This window comes from Rhipicephalus microplus, chromosome 8, assembly GCF_043290135.1.
Source record: "Rhipicephalus microplus isolate Deutch F79 chromosome 8, USDA_Rmic, whole genome shotgun sequence".
Lineage (NCBI taxonomy): Eukaryota > Metazoa > Arthropoda > Arachnida > Ixodida > Ixodidae > Rhipicephalus > Rhipicephalus microplus.
This window is the reverse complement of record NC_134707.1, coordinates 63609811-63627351: the sequence shown is the minus strand read 5'-3', so window position 1 is coordinate 63627351 and position 17541 is coordinate 63609811. Positions and strand designations below refer to the sequence as shown.

General features: G+C 47.6%; 1 protein-coding gene across 4 annotated transcripts in view; it reads left to right on the top strand.

Annotated features, from left to right (window-relative positions):
- The window catches only part of LOC119187299 (venom metalloproteinase antarease TserMP_A-like), a 121612-nt gene that overhangs the window by 47941 nt on the left and 56130 nt on the right, over positions 1-17541 (top strand). For all 4 annotated transcript variants that reach the window (XM_075872014.1, XM_075872015.1, XM_075872016.1 and 1 more), the window contains one exon: positions 2428-2563. In XM_075872014.1, coding sequence (XP_075728129.1) covers positions 2428-2563 — 136 coding nt within the window. The remainder of the gene's footprint in view (positions 1-2427; positions 2564-17541) is intronic.

Here is a 17541-nt window from a genome sequence, read left to right as displayed (position 1 = left end):
GCAAGAAACAGAATTCAGCTAAAAAAATTTGAATGATGTGCGTTTATAGACATGATAAATAAGCTGCACAAATACATAGAAAGTTTGTCGTGCTTCTTGTAACAACTAAAAAGAAAAGCAGTAGTCACTAGCCTGTTCTCGTGCAAGATTAGAAAAAATGCGTTAGTATTTTGTTGTTTCGCCTAAGCAGCCAATACTGTAGCTTTTCTGCGTGGCAAACATTCGTACAGCTACAAGCCATGGAAGAGCGAGCCATATTCTGCCATTTTTATTCAACAATAGCCCCCAGTTTGCCCCATGAACTCCAATGCACGATATTGTTGCCTTGTTGCGCAGGCTTGCGAATAACTTTCATGTCCTGACATAAACCACGAAGCATAGTTTCTGCGCTTCTATGGAGACGCTTATCGTGTCTACGGGTGAATGCAAGGTGCAATCGTCTAGCTTAATCGTGCCTCATACCTGGACAGAATGTCAACCGCAGCATCTAAGCGCGCAGAACGAGAGGGTCGTCTGCTGGCGCCGCAATGTAAGTGATGCACAGCGGCGAACCAGTTCGATCAGCCATGCGTGCGAATGTGCGTGTGCGCGCGAGCCTCGCAACGCCTCACTGACAGTTTGCACTTTGTGAACTAAATGTCACATTTTTAGAGACTGGTAGGAGTAATGCTGCTCCGTAGGGGTTTTCTTCCTCACTCTATACCGCAATGCAACGCAGTGATTCCGTGAGCAAAGTACAAAGTGTCACGAATTTTTGAAAGCGAAGCTGTCAAAGCTCGCCGTAGTTAGTCTGTAGGAAAAGAACATTCAACATTATGAACAGGCACGGGATCACCACGTTCGCGCATTTGTCTTCAACTCCTGCTGCTTAACTCTTAGAACAGCTGAGCCAATTTTTCCGGCTTGGCCTAAAATAACTCTGGTTGGCGAGATGATCAGTACAGAGAAAAAGAAAGAAAAAAGGAGGAAAAGAATTCCTGGCGAAAAAAAAAACTCTTCATGAAGTGGTCTTCGAACTCAGATACTCTCTAAACCAAAGCGAGCATCCGAACTACTCTGCTGTTTTTTTTCTTCCTTTACTACGGGCTTGTTAACGCTGCCTATAGAGGAATAACAGACATTTACAATAATAGACAATACTACGACGATGTCGAGATCATCAACAAAAAACTGATGAACAAAAGGTACTGGCTTTCCTTGAAATTCGATTAGGTGTGCAAAATGTTCTACCCTGCATGGCCTGGCAGGCCCTCTAGCAGAGCGTATCATAGTCTTGTGCGATGTAGTGCAGCAAGGGAGTGTGAATCGGAAGGGTGATAAGGAGATATGGTGTCAGAAGGAGATAAAGGAGAAGGGTAGAGAGTAAAGTATAGTGTAGTAACAATGAGAAATAGAGAAGCAAAGAGGGGAAGAAATGTCTGGAAGAGAAGGAGATGATAAAAGAAAAAAATAGAAAAGAAACAGAGAGAAGGGAAGAACATTAGCAAAACCTAACAACAAAAGCAATGAGCAAGGTGCGCCATTTCATTTTCAGTGAAGTTCCAGAGCATATTCTCCGTCCTTTTATTGCGGGTCTTTGACGTCATGCGGAACTATGTCCCTCTCCGATGTGATTACGGAATAGAAACATCCCTTATTATTTTGGTTCAACTTCACGCCTCAACATGAAATCAGTGCTCTCCGCGAAATTAAAGATTGCGATGAAAAAAAACTGCCTGGCCATGTGTGTTATTCGCGCTTGACTTGGTCATTTTAATGGCAGGGCAGGAATAGGAAACCTCGTATAACTGTAACAAATTGGTTATAGCCCTTATTTTTATTATTTGTTTTTCTTTTCTCCCTCTAGTTCAAGTATTATGGCCATATTTGTTGTTGTTTTTTTTCAATGCGCGCAGTGTGAGTGTACATCATCATCATCATAATCATCATCAGCTTGACTACGTCTACTGCAGGACAAAGGCCTCTCCCATGTTCCGCCAGTTAACCCGGTCCTGTGCTTGCTGCTGCCAATTTATACCCGTAAACTTCCTAATCTCATCTGCCCACCTAACCTTCTGTCTCCCCCTAACCCGCTTGCCTTCTCTGGGAATCCAGTTAGTTACCCTTAATGACCAGCGGTTATCCTGTCTACGTGCTACATGCAGGGCATGTAGCGCGTACAAGCATGAGTGTACATGCTGGTGTTATATTTTATTTTCAATGCGTGCCATGGTTAGTGTACATACCTTGGTTCTCTGTATCTTTCTATTTTTTATGTACTTCTCAGCTGTTTCATTTTTTGCTTGCATTTAAACTTGGCATTAAATGTCTTGTAAAATTGTGTTCCCACACCTGCGAAATAAAATCCCACCTGGGGTTGACAGTATTAATAAACAAAGCAACAAACAAGCGTAATTTACGAGGATGTTATTTTTTTTTCTTACGCAGCACTTTGTCGGAGTCTTGCATTCAGGTCCATACAAAAGCCAACTACTTGAACAAATTTTATCCTGGGCAAAATATGACTGCAGAGACGTTTTGTAAAAATAAACATCCAGAACATGACGACGTGGAAGCACAAAAGGTACGTGCTCATGTCACTGTATTATTACTATGTATTCATTTAAATGTAGCGCGAGCGTTTTCCCCATTCTCGCTACTTGGAGTTGACCCTCGCGCTTAAATGCAATATCGAAGTTCAAGTTGTGTGAAAAGTAAAATATTCAACACGAATATTCTATTTCAGTTTTTTTTTTCTTTCTGCACCCAATCGAAAGTCACCCTAAGAGTATCTGGGGTTTAACGTCCCAAAACCAGGAGACGATTACGAGAGCCGCCGCGCATGTAGCGGAGGGCTCTAGAAATGAAATTTAGACCAGCTGGTGTTCTTTCACATGCACCTAATCTCATCTTCTCGGTTTCAAGCACTTTCGCCTCAATCGAAAATGCAGCTGCCGCAGCCTGCATTCAATTCCTTGTCCCTGGCGTTACTATTGTGGTAGCGTAATAATCGGGGAAATACATTATATTGCCGCATTCAACCTGCAGAGGAGAGCTCGCACAGCCAGAGAGGAAGACGAAGCTCTTGCCCGGTACTCTTTACTAATTTGGATAGATTCAAAGATTTCGAGCATTTGAGCTATTTCTGGAATAAACAGTGGTGTGCATCTCGCCAGTTAGAGGTCACTTATACCAGATTGCACTGTGCAGTTCCGCAACTAAATTATTACCTTAACAAAGCTCGACTCAAGGCGTCACCGCTATGGATTTGGTGCAACGAAATTGAAACAATTGAACATTTCTTTTTATTCTGCCAACGTTATTTTTATCAGAGAAAAAGATTTTTAGTAGCTTCGATACAAAAGCTAGGAATACAAGTAAATCTACCAGTAATTTTATCACTTGGCGGAACTTCATTTGGTTACTGCCACAGGGATGTATGCTCCACTGTGTTTGATTACATCAACGCAACAAAAAGATTACCTTGCTAGTGAACCCCAACCTTTTCAGATATTTAGTTTGTAATTCGTAGTTATGTCTATCAAAAACAAGAGATGGTTTGACCGCTTGCTCAGCAAACATTTTTTCTGTAGTATTATTTTTAAACTACTTCTTCAGATTGGCTTCATTTTCATTTTAGTTTCATTTAAGTATCCTGCCACCCGGTTCTTGGCCCATTCCCCTCTGTGGGTGAGCGCCATCCTTAAGAGGTCATCATCATCATCATCAACTTCATCATCATCATCACGAGCGCCTTTCATTTTTAATTAAAAAGAGCTCTTCTATATTGGACTCCTGCTGTGTCTGCGTCGTGACACTGGTGGAGGTGCTGGGTACATGTCCAGGACACCTTCCAACAGCCCGGGATCTAGTCCACAGACTTCCGCTCGTCGAAACACCCGTTCACTGCGCCAGCCGCCGCCTGTTAGGCCTGAGTCCTGAGTTCGCTCCTTGGACGGAAAACATGACCACGCCGGGAAGCAGTTGCCCCACCATGACGAGCCCAAGAACGACACAGATCACTGTTTTCACCCCTAAAACCCATGTGGACTTCCATGGCAACACATATGAGGACGCAGATGATTGGCATGAGGAGTTCGAGCGCACAGCCAACGTTAACGGGTGGAACGCCGCACAGAAGTCAAGACGGGGCTCGCACGTGGTTCACGAATCGCGTTTGGTCAAAGTTAGACGAGTTCCGGTGGACGTTCCTGGACACCTTCGCAAACGTCGAAAGGCGGGAACATGCACAACGACTCCTCGAATCGCGGTTTCAAAAGCCCAACGAGTCTGTTGCTATGTTTGTTGAGGACATGGCTCGTCTCTTTCATCGAGCCGATCCCAATATGTCGGAGAACAGAAAGATCAGCCACCTCATGCGTGGTGTTAAAGAGCAGCTGTTTGCTGGTCTCGTACAGAACCCACCTTCAAGCGTCGACGAATTTTCGAAGGAGGCGACCGCCATCGAGCGCGCACTACAGCTATGGTACCGCCAGTACGACCGTCCAAACAACAGCGGACAAATCAGTGCAACTGCCGTGACCACTGTGACACCTGACGAGCGTTCTTTGCGTGACCTGATACGCGAAATTGTGCAAGAAGAGGTGAAGAAGCTCACCGCCACACCGAATGACTGCGCGATTGCGTCGGTCACAGAAGTTGTTCGCCCATAAATAAGGCAAGCGCTTTCACTTCCCAAGCCGAACACTCAAATGATTAGGCCAACATATGCAGATATTCTCCGTCGACAGCCTAGATCTAACGTGCCGCCACCTCAGCAGTACCACCAGCAACAGCCGCCGACAGTGCCTTGGTACTACAGGGAAACGTCGACGCCGATGCGACCCCCACTCCGCAAAACCGACATATGGCGTAACCTTGACTACAGGCCCCTGTGCTTCCATTGTGGGGAAGCAGGCCACATCGTGCGGTATTGTCCTGATCGCGTTGCTGGGTATCAAGGATTTCCGTCCACTACCCCTCAGTGCTATTTCGACGGAAGACGCAACGTTGAAACGAGCATGTTCCTCCTGGGTTCCGGTCACGCTCGCCCTTCCCAGGTCATTTTCCCCAATCTAATAGAGGTAGCACCACGGACATGGCGGGAGGAAGATCTCCCAGTCCACGCTGGGGAAACTAAAAGCAGCGACCTTAGGGTGGAAGGTTACGAATTGCCGAAGATTTGAAAATCCCCCATTACCGCCGCACGAAGTGCCGCACATTTCGAATGAACCGACGAAAGACCAGATTGTCACCGCCGACATTACACTTTCAATTGACGGTCACGACGTGACCGCACTGGTGGACACTGTTGCGGACTTTTTAATAATGAGTGCGAATCTGGCCGACAAAATGAAGAAGGTAAAAATGAAATGGACGGGGCCGCAAATTACAGAAGCCGGAGGCCAGCTGCTGACGCCTACCGGAAAATGCACCGCACGAATAAAGATCGGGGATTCATCATTCGTGGCAACCTTCGTTATTCTTTCTGAGTGTTGTAAACAGGCCATCTTGGGTATGGCTTTCTTGCGGAAGTACGGTGCCATCATAAATATACCGGACGGTGTACTGACCTTCTCAACGGACCTTAGCGCAGCGCTACAGCGCAAGCCAATGCGCGTGATTTAAGACGTGACCATGCCACCGTTGTCATGCTGCCTCGTCTCTGTCACGTGTAACACGCAGCATACTGGAGAAGGTGTCGCGGAACAAATATTGATGCTTTTACTCTCTCGAGGAATCGCTATTGCCAGAAGTCTCGTCAGCGTAGTGTCTGGGCAAGCAGAGGTCCTGTTGACAAACTTCAGCAACGAGCTTCGACACATCACAGAGGGTACTACAGTTGCATACTCCGAAGAAATCGTAGAGCTCCGAGAGTGCTTCGCAGTACAACAGGCAGAGACGCCGGCCGCTTCAACACCACTGCCTGTCGACGTGAGCAGATTTATCGCCAGCGTAGAGGCAGAGTCTTCTAGATATTCTCGGCCAGTTTGAAGGTTGTTTTTTGTCGACCTCGAGGGTAAATCAAACGCCACTGACAAAGTACCGAATTATAACGGAAGAGACGGCAAGACCAATTCGACAAAACCCATACCGCGTGGCACCGAAAGAACGCGAAGCAATCCAAGAACAAGTCCAGAAAATGCTCAATGATGACATCATTCAGCCATCAAAAAGCCCTTGGGCATCACCGGTAGTGCTAGTTAAGAAAAAAAACGGCAGCTTACGCTTCTGTGTGGACTACCGCAAGCTGAACCGCGTGACAAACAAAGACGTATACCCACTACCGCATATTGACGATTCACTTGACCGGTTGAGGCATGCACGCTTCTTCTCGTCGATGGACCTGAAAAGCGGTTATTGGCAAATCGAGGTCGATGAGCGGGACAGAGAAAAGACTGTTTTTGTTACGCCTGACGGGATTTACGAGTTTAAAGTCTTGCCCTTCAGATTGTGCTCAGCCCCAGCAACATTTCAGAGACTGATGGATACCGTCCTATCAAGCCTTAAGTGGCAGACGTGTCTGGTATACCTCGACGACGTCATTGTTTTCTCACCAACATTCGAGCAACATCTAAGACGGTTGCTATAAGTATTTCGAGCAATACGGTCCGCTGGCTTATCGCTGAAACCTGAGAAATGTCATTTCAGTTTCAAGGAACTCCGATTCTCAGGACATGTGGTGAGCCATGAAGGTGTTTGTCCGGACCCCGACAAGATCGACGCCGTTCGAAAACTTTCAGTGCCAACAAAAAAGAAGGCCGTAAGACGTTTTCTTGGCCTTTGCACCTACTACCGCAGGTTTATCGCCAATTTCTCGCACATAGCATCGCCCTTAACACGCATAACGAGAGACGATGTTCCATTTTTATGGGGCGAAGAGGAACAAGCAGAATTTGACGGTCTACGACAGCACCTGCAGACACCACCTGTGCTTGCTCACTTTGACGAGGACGCTCCAACCATGATACACACTGATGCCAGCAACGTAGGTTTAGGCGCTGTATTCGTCCAGTGGCAAGACTCAGCCGAGAGATTGATTGCATATGCAAGTAGGACGCTTTCCCGTGCCGAGTCCCATTCTTCCACAACGGAAAAGGAATGTCTTACTGTAGTATGGGCAGTTCTGAAGTTTCGCCCATACCTCTACGGCCGTCCCTTCCACGTAGACAGCGACCACCACTCCCTTTGCTGGCTGACCAACTTGAAGGACCCATCCGGTCGGCTAGCGCGCTGGAGCTTACGCCTACAAGAATTCGATATGACGGTCGTCTATAAGCCGGGGCGGCAGCACTCTGATGCTGATTGCTTATCCAGGTCGCCAATAAAGCAAGATGATGTCTCAGAAGATGATGACATGGCATTTTTAGGAGTGGTATAGACAGTCACCATTTCGTCTAAACAGAAAGAATACAGTGAGTTACTCCCTCTTATTATTTTCTTAAAGGCCAGTCTACAAGCGTTCCCAAGATATTTGCAAGGAGCCTGCCATGATTCTGCTTGCGCAGTGGTGTCCTATACAAGAAGAACTTTGCCCCCAGCGGAAATGCCCACTTACTTGTTGTCCCGACATCCATTCGCGATGAGATCCTTAGTGCTTGCCACGATGAGCCAACCTCCGGTCACCTGAGATACACGCGCACATTGGCCAGAATCCAACAGAAGTACTACTGGCCGAATCTTCCAGGCACTGTAAAGCATTACGTCCGCACGTGCCTCGATTGTCAACGACGAAAATCGTCACCTTTAAAACCAGCCGGATTGTTGCAACCAGTTCATGTGCCCACCATGCCTTTTGCCCAAATCGGAATGGATCTCCTTGGACAATTTCCGACTTCGCATACTGGAAACAAGTGGGTGATTGTCGCAACAGACTATCTTACTCGCTACGCAGAAATAAAGGCTTTATCAAGTGTAACCGCAGTAGAAGCGGCACGATTTTTCATTGAAAATATCGTTCTGAGGCATGGTGCTCCTAGAATTATATTAACAGGCAGAGGTACCACTTTCGCGGCCATGCTCCTCAAGTCAGTGCTTGAATTGAGTGGAACAGCGCATCCAAAAACTATTTCCTACCACCCACAAACCAAAGGCTTAACAGAACGCCTCAACAAGACAATTGCTGATATGCTCACTATGTACGTCGACGTGGATCATAAAAATTGGGACGACGTTCTACCATACGTGACGTCTGCCTATAATACGGTGCAGCAGGAAACTACACGGAGCATGCCATTTAGTCTTCTTTATGGCCGTGAAGTGACGACAAAGCTTGATGCCGTGCTGCTGCACGACTGCGAGGATACAGACACGGATGTTCAAGCCTTTACCCAACGAGCTGAAGAGGCACGGCAGCTAGCACGCGTGCGAATCGCCTGACAGCAGAGTTATGACGCACAACGTTATAACCGGTGACACCGATATGTCAGTTATCAACCAGGCGAGAAAGTGTGAGTCTGGAGCCCTATTCGCCGACGCGGCCTTTCTGAAAAGTTACTGAAGAAGTACTTCGGTTCCTACAATGTTATACGGCGCCTAAGTGACGGGAATTATGAGGTCATCCCTGACAGTTCTTCGCGAGCTCAAAAATCTGAAATCGTACACGTTGTGCGGATGAAGCCATATTGCAGTGAGCCAGTTGCGTAATACGTCAACTACATACACCGCGTATTCTGTAGCCGAGCATCGGGTCAATCCTCTTCCTGGAGGGAGGCAAATGCCGCATTCAACCTGCAGAGGAGAGCTCGCACAGCCAGAGAGGAAGACGAAGCTCTTGCCCGGTCCTCTTTACGAGCGCCTTTCATTTTTAATTAAAGTGAGCTCTTCTATATTAGACTCCTGCTGTGTCTGCGTCGTGACAATATTTCATTCGGATCTGTACTGTCTTCTAAATTCGTGCTCGCAAATTTGTTTCAAATTCTCACTTTCAACAACATAAGTGCCTACTAATACGCACAAGCGTGAAACATTCCAAGTTTCATCATCCTCACAGACAGTGTATTTTGGTGACTATAAGTTTTACATGCGTTGAAAAGCGTGGTGTTTTAGTGCGCTGAAGAAACTGTTTTTACAGTAACGCTGATTCCGCCACGTTTAAAACTGTATCACACAAGCTTTTAACAACTACAAACTAATAGCTTGTATTTAATTCATAGCATGATTGAAACGTCCCAAATAATGAAGGAAGCACATTCTGAAATGACAGTAACACATCCTTCTTCAATTCTACGGCTGTATCACTCATCTTTTCTATAGCAGCCCTTCTTAGCAGTGGAGTTGTTTAGGCCAGCACAATCTGTCGAACGCGAACACGAAAAGGTGCCGCACAGAGACACCACGTGTTACCTAATAACCGATTGCACAGCTGTTCTGGCTCGCTATCCCTTACACTGTTCCGCCCCGAGCCCACTGGCTTGTACAGAGCTCGCAACTCACTTAAAAGTCTGGGCACTTTACGCGTAACAACATGGGGAAAACGTATGTCAGGACCAAGGTTGCATGCGCTCTTACATTCCGTATGAAGCCAGAGCGTGGTGGCATAGCTTTTACCCTGGATTTGTTAGCCTTACCTTATTGTAGCCATTCTTCGCGTATTATCCGAATGACGGACATATGAACACTTTTGATTGCCTCTTACTATCTGGGTCACCGCTGCCGTGGTCGTCATCTTTTCTATATGCACTGTTTAGAATGCGGGATTTGATTCAACAGCAACACCAACGCTGGACTCGTGCTTGTAAACACTGCCACCTCTGTGGACGACTGGTCACGCTGTCTTGCCGCTGATAAACATAACGTCCTCAGACCTCTAATATATCTCTTCACAGCGTATGCGTTTTCTAATATATATATAAAACGAACACAGTTTAAAAGAATTATTTCCCGAAGTGCATCACCAAGTATTTGAATGTAGTACGACCCCTCACTTTGCAGCGCGCCGTGTTAAATGGCTCACTCATGGAGCATAGGTACTTCGGCATACGTACGGCAAGCCATTTACACAGATCATTTACCACCTGGCATTATGCAGAACTCAAAAAGGCTTCAGCGTGTTCTCTGTACCACCAGCGAGTTGGCGCGAAGGGTGCACTTTCAAAGTCGTCGTCCTGCTCGTTCTTCCCTGGAGTGGCGATGCGTGAGCTCCTTTCCGCTGCACCACCTGTACTTTGCCCCACACAGCGTGATCAACCGTACGCGTGGGCTCATATCGTGAGAGGCTGGTATGTACATAGCCTGATGTTTCCACCGCAAAGTTTGCGTTGGAGCTGCCCAGGCAGCGCACGAAGGTCACTTCACTCGCTGTAGCAGCCACGTTTGTGAAAGAAAGGAGCTGCTGGGTGTTACGAGCTGCTGCTCTGAGACGGGGAATCGATGCCGACGCGGTAGATAATCAGATAATCAGATTACCTATATGCTGAAGCTTTGTTTGCTAGAGAGATCATGGGAACGCTTCGTGCAGCCGTCTTTCATCACGCGTACCAATCGACCGAGCAGCACTCCGCAAAACTTGGAAACGCCTAGCCCAGCCAGGACCTTCTCGCTACACACTGTTCAATTCAGTTTCGATTTCGTTTATTTTCTTCAATTCCCAGGGGGCGCATTTATTCATTGCTGGAAAAACCCATGTACAGTCGACCACAAAAGTTCACAGACCACACGAGCGCGCGCCAAACTGCTTTTACGTGCCACCTAGCGGTACACCATTTACCGTCGACCACAGCACAGGGCCGAAAGTGGATCTTGTTGGAATATTCATCTGGCCTTTCATTTTTCTCTTGTCGCGCTGCTTATTGTTGCTTCACAGGTTTCACACAAAATCTGTCTGCCCCACAACCGTCACACTTCTGCTTCGATAGCACAATCAGATATCGCGACGTGCTTCGAACGGCGTATGGTTGGGTAGATATCAGTTCGCAAGAAAGGTTCTTACTGATAACAGCCATGCCGAATGACTGCTCTCGAGAAAGAAGTAAGTAGCCGCAGCTTACCGAAGAGTGCGTCGTGTTAAAGTGTAAAAGGTGGTAAATGTTTGCGTTTAGTCATAAAACAGAATGGCTGTCAAATAAAGGAGGGATGTGTCTTGGCCGCTGCGCTCCTGTCGATCGTCGCTGGCGTAGCGGCAATGTAGCGCAGAGGCTCCTGGCCACATGCTCGCGTGCTCCGTAAACATCTCTGGTTTACAGTACATTTTAAGTAAAGGGTCTTGAGGACGTTGTAAACACACTCAAGCAACTGCGAGTGCATCCCGTTCGTGCCGCCACAGCACGAGGTTCCCCGGACTCGCTCCGCCACCGTTTTTCATTGCGACGCCCGACCGACCGCCACTGCCACAGGAGCAGTGCGAGCAGATGCTCAATGAGTACCTGGTGGCGTCTGGGCCCACCGAATTCGCGCCAGACCGACGAAAGGCCGTCCTTTTTTGCATTGTTTGGGGGTGCATAGGCCTGCCGCGGCGACTTCTGGCGAATACAACACAGCACCCGAGGAATTACGGTACCACTTTTCGAAGTCATGTCATCGAGCATCATCGTTTTCCCCCGCCAGTGTCAACACTGAGGCGAGTAATCTCATTATTTTGTTGCCACGTTACGGCAGCTAGTGTCGCATTGTTCGTTCGTTTCACAAGATTGCTCTCTGCGGAACGAATTCGTTTCTGGCCTAGCTTTCAACCGCGTACCTCTGCTGTTATCGCTTGAGAGCTCATCCATCATTTTCGTCTGAGAGCTCGGTGCAAATTCTGCTTCGAGCTGCAGCACCCCCTGACCGCAATAGAGAGCACAGTAGGCGCTGCGCGTCGCCGCACTGTTTGTGATGTGTCTCGAGAGACCACTATGGTCGAATTGTGCGCGTCGCGAAACTTGGAACGAGAAGTGTCGAAAGCTTGTTCCCACAGGCATTGAACCCCCTTCGAAGATTGAAGTGCGACCAGGTGAGGAGGGGCAAAAGAACCGAAAGAAACAACTCAATATATTTTTAACGCTATGGCGTTAATAGATCGTTTCCCAGAAATTCCTGCGTCAGCGTCATTGATTTTGAGCGAAAAAGTTATGCTTGCGTGGCCGGATATTCAAGCATCTTTGCGTGACCGCAAGATTGAGACAGATGCAAATAAAATAACGAAAATTCTGGGTATGAGCTGGAATCAAACCCGGGTCGTTTGCGCTAAAAGCAAATGTTCTACCACACAGCCACACATCTGCTTGTGAATACGTAAAAAATGAGTCTCTCTGCTTGGAAATGCAGTGAAATTAACTTTCATGCTTTACCAAACTCACGCGTCCTGGGTACATGCTTTATAATACAACATAAAACATTGCCGTAATAATTCGCATTACAATACTACGTTGTCACCGAGTGTCAGAACGCGGCATCATCGCAACTACTTCATATTTTGAAGCTAGTTCATCACCCACTACAATAGGCACACGCGTCATTGCAACCTTAAGGCCACGTAGTGGGTGCATAGCATGTTCGAAAAGGTTTCATACATCACGTGTGTCAAGCACGCACTATAGGAACAGAATATCGCTACTGCGTTCAACTCTTAAAGGAGCCCTGCAACACTTTTTGAGCATGGTCAGAAAACGGTGCTGATCGGTAGTAGAGGCTCCCGACAACACGCGAGCCAAATAATATAGCGCAGCACGAGGCCTGGAATTCCCAATAACTTATGAAAGCCAGCTGAAAATTGCTTTCTCTTCTTTCCACAAATCACGGAATATGCTCGAAAACCACACGTAGCAAGCCCATCTATATCAGCCATTAGCTCATTTGAACATAGCGTGCTCGCTCTTTACAGAGATCGCCGCGGGAGGCCACTACTTGTCCACGCTTGCGCGCGCGATCACACTAAGAAAGCCGCACATTCGAAGTAAAAAAATTAAAAAAAATTGCTCAAGGTCAAAAGGCGCGCGTGACGTTTTTCTGTGGCCCTGCCATCCCTCTCTGCTTGACTTCCGGCGCTTTCGTTGGGACGAAAGAACAGAGAATGGAATTGCAGCATGCGACAAACCTTTGCAACTCCACTCGTACTGGACGGATTCTTAAAATTTTTGCGGCGTTGAATTTGTGAGGCAATAAGCTCTTCCGGAGAATTTGTTCCGTGATTACTTGAAAAAGTGTTTCAGGGCCCCTTTAAAGGCGAAGATTACTGGACCACTAATATTTTTCAAATAGTAATTTTTATACGTGAAAGATCACTGTAATTTTTCATGGTTTATCCGACACTTGGCTGAATCATTGATTTCCCCACTTTTTGGTCGAGTGTAAAGAATGAAGAGGGCGTATCCAGGCCATCTGTTATCAAGGTATGTGTTTAGTTTGTCGCATTTCCAGGTCTACGAGGCATCGCTCACTTCTGCGTGGTGGCTTTGAGCGTGTACCTTTTGTAGTTTATTTATTTACTTATTTTCTGTTTACTGCCATGACATTTCAGAGCTGGACTAGCTCAGAGAATGTGCAGATAGCCGCTTTTGCGACTGCCGACTGCTATCCCTGGTGCACTGCCCACTTGCCCTCACCTTCGGCGACGATCAATGCGACACGCTGAGCAACGAGACGCTTTACTCTACGGTTGCCAAAGCGACATTCTCAAGACTGCTGTCTCGCTGCAGTGGTTTTCCACGATTGGGCAACGTCAGTTTTCGAACTATTTTATATGCTTGTGTGCTCGTGAACACTTCTGTCACAGTGCGTGGCTTTGTAGTTTCCGGGGGAAAGGGGATCCTGGGGGTTGAGCCGATGCCGGGTGATTGGACCATTAAGGCCCCCTGGCAGAGGCCACACACCCCATTAGCCCCGGCTTCACGTAGACGGCACCCCTGGGCTGACCCACCCAGGGCAAATCGGCCGTCGCCTTTTCCTATCTCTCCCAACATCTTCGTCTTTCTTTCTTTCTTTTTATCGTTACTGTCTACTTCTCCCTTCTGTTCACTTCCAATGTTTTCGGTGGCAAGGGTTAACCCTGTGCAAATAGCCTACCTTGGCCTAGGCGCATTGGGTTATAGCAGGGTTGTACGGCTGACGTCTGCAAGCTTTCACCATCCGCCAACTTGCAGCATCCCCTCGTTAGGCTCCGTGGTGGGTGGCCGCCAACGCTGCTGAACAACATACAATTAGCATGCATAAAGCATTTCCCTTGCTTAGTGATCGTTCCTCCTCAAAGCGGGTACGCACCGAAGACAACAATTTTTTTCAACCGGCAAAAACAAATCTTTCCTCACTTCCATGTCATACACTGCGAGAAAACTAACGAACAAGCCAGAACTGTATCCCCTTTCGTAGTGGATAGGTGCTTAACCGAAACTCCCGTGGCCGGCTACACGGTTACCAAAATGGCCAGCGGAGATCTACTTCTTGAGATACGAGAGAAAGACCAATTTGAAGAGCTGAACTCTCTTAGAACTTTTGGCGACACATCAATTAGTATTACACCACACAGGTCTATGAATGCGGCTCGCTGTGTAGTATCAGATGCAGATTTGCTTGACCTGACCGAAGCTGAACTTTTGGAACGATGGAAGATCCAGAACGGGACCAACGTACAACGTATTAAGATAAGAAGAGAAAAAAGGACTAAACACCTAATACCTTTGCTTCGAGCGATCTGCCCGAAACCATTCAAACCAGGTATACACAGACTTCCGTGAGGCCATAAATTCCTAACCCCCGCCGTTGCTTCCAATGTCAGAGATATGGCCACGGCCCGCAAAGCTGTCGTGGCCGGAAGACTTGTGCTCTGTGTGGAGTCGTGGGCCACGCGTCCGACAACTGCGAAGCACCGGCACACTGTGTGAACTGTGACGGGAATCATGCCGCATACTCACGCTTCTGTTCTTTTTGAAAAAAAAGAGATTATCACATTAAAGTATAGAGAAAACATTACATTTAAAGAAGCAAGAAGAAGAGTCTCGCCATTTTATGGCTCCACATATGCTGATGTGGCGCGTCAGAAGGCAGCGTCGCACCAGCCCTTGCCAGTCCTTCGGCCGGCACAGAGCGATCCATCGACTGTGGCCCCCGCAGGGGCACCTGCGCAAGTAGGCGTTTGGTGTGTAGCGACACCACGGACCCGAGCTAACGGGGTAGTTTTGACCCCCTCTCACGCCTAGCCGTGCGTGGCTTTGCCGTGTGCGGGGAAAAGGGGATCCTGGGGGTTGAGCCAATGCTGGGTGATTGGACCGTTAAGGCCCCCCGGCAGAGGCAACACACCCCTTTGGCCCCGGCTTCACGTAGACGGCACCCCTGGGCTGACCCACCCAGGGGAAATCGGCAGTCGCCTTTTCCTATCTCTCTCTTCCTACATCTTATTCTTTTCTCATCTTTAAATCGGTCCTGTCTTCTTCTCTCTTCCACTTACTTCCGATTTTTCCTGGCGGCAAGGGTTAACCTTGTGTAATTACTCAACGTTGAGTAGTTATATTTGGTTATAGTGGCAATGTATGGCTGGCGTCTGCAGCCTTATGCAATTAAGTGCTTCAGCGTCCCCTGGTTGGACTCCATGGTGGGTGGTCGCCATTGCTGCCGAAAAAAAAGTACACTACTATGGGAACACCTGCATTTCCCCATCTCCTAGATCGTCTTCCGCTTAAGAGGAGACGCACCGATGAAATATTAATTTTCAACCAACCCAGACAATGCTTTCCGAAATTATATGTAGTGCACAGCGAAAAGCCAACAAAACAAGCCAGAGCCATATCTCCATTTCTCGTTGCTAAATCTCTGACTGAGCTCTTTGGCCCAGGATACAAGGTTACAAAGATGGCTAGCGGAGACCTTCTCCTTGAGCTGCCAGAAAAACACCACTATGAAAAACGTGACAGTCTCAAAGCATTTGGTAATATCCCAGTATCTGTTTCACCTCATAGATCAACGAACACCTCACGCGGAGTTGTTTCAGAAGCAGACCTTCTTGAAATGTCTGAACAGGAACTGCTTGAAGGGTGTAAAGAGCAAAATGTCACGGATGTGAAACGAATCGTCATCAGACGCGACAACAAAGAAATACCTACCAAACATATAATACTCACTTTTGCATCTAGCACACTGCCTTCATCTATAGACACAGGCTACATCAAACTCTCTGTCCGTCCCTACATTCCCAATCCAAGACGGTGTTATAAATGTCAACGATATGGTCATGGCTCGCAGAACTACGCCTGTGTTACTACGCCTCACTGCGTGAATTGTGACGGGGAACACGCCGCGTATTCGCGTTCGTGTCCTAACTGAAAGAAAAAAAAAGAAATAATCACTCTTAAAGTCAAAGAAAACATCACATTCAAAGAAGCAAGACGAAGAGTGTCGCCATTTTACAGCGCAACATATGCTGATGCCGCGCGTCAGGGGGCAAAGCCGCACAGCCCTCGCCACCCCTTCGGCCCGCGCAGAGCGAGCCGTCGGCTGTGGCACCTGCCCCCAAGGCGGCTGTAGCCCAGGCTACACGGCCTACTGCCAAACAGAGACCGGAGACTCCAGAGTCTTCGGGTCTCAAGGCTTTCCCTCACCAGGCGAGGCCCAAAATCCGAACAGCCCGAGCGTGCGGGCATCCAGTGCCTCCGAGAAGGCAATGGATACGTCGGCACCCTTGGTGCCGAAAGAGCGGCGTGGCTCCTTGGAGCGCGCCAAGAAAACAAAAAAGCAAATAACAGGGCCTGGTGACGGCCCTGTTAAGTGAACTCAAACTCCCCGTCTAAACAGCCACTCGCTTTTCGTACACACAGCATTATTTTACATTCACCATGAACACTCAAATTATACAATGGAACGTCAGGGGCCTTCTCAGAAACCTTGACGACATCCGAGAACTCCTACACGAACACTCACCAAAAGTGCTGTGTGTACAAGAAACACACCTTAATTCAAAACACACAAATTTTCTTCGCAAATACGTTATTTTTCGAAAGGACCGTGATGATGCCATGACATCATCCGGAGGTGCTGCCATCATAGTGAATCAAGGAATTGCATGCACACATTTACAACTCCAAACATCCCTTGAGGCAGTGGCTGTTCGAGCGGTTCTTTTCGATAAACTGATCACAATCTGCACGATTTACATTCCTCCTTGTTATCAGCTGCAAAAACGTGATTTACACTCTTTAATTGATGAACTTCCGGAACCTTATGTTCTCATTCGAGACTTTATTGCGCATAGCAGGCTATGGGGTGACTCTCGGTATGACGCGCCAGGTCGACTGATCGAACAGTTCCTTCTCTCGTCGAGCGCGTGTCTCCTAAACCGTAAAGAACCAACCTATTATAATCTCGCACGTAACACCTACTCCTCCATAGACCTAAGCATAGTATCTCCATCTCTTGTGCCTCTACTCCAGTTGAAAGTCGTCAGTAATCTGTACGGAAGTGACCACTTTCCCATAGTTTTGAGCACAACTACAGCAACTGAGTGTACACCCCGTGTTCCCAAATGGCTCATAAAGAGAGCCGACTGGAAACGGTTTCATACCATCGCTCTTATAGATTGGAGTGACATATGTACTTTAAGCATTGATGTTGCTGTCGACTACTTCACAGCTTTTTTGATTGATGCTGCAACAAAATGCA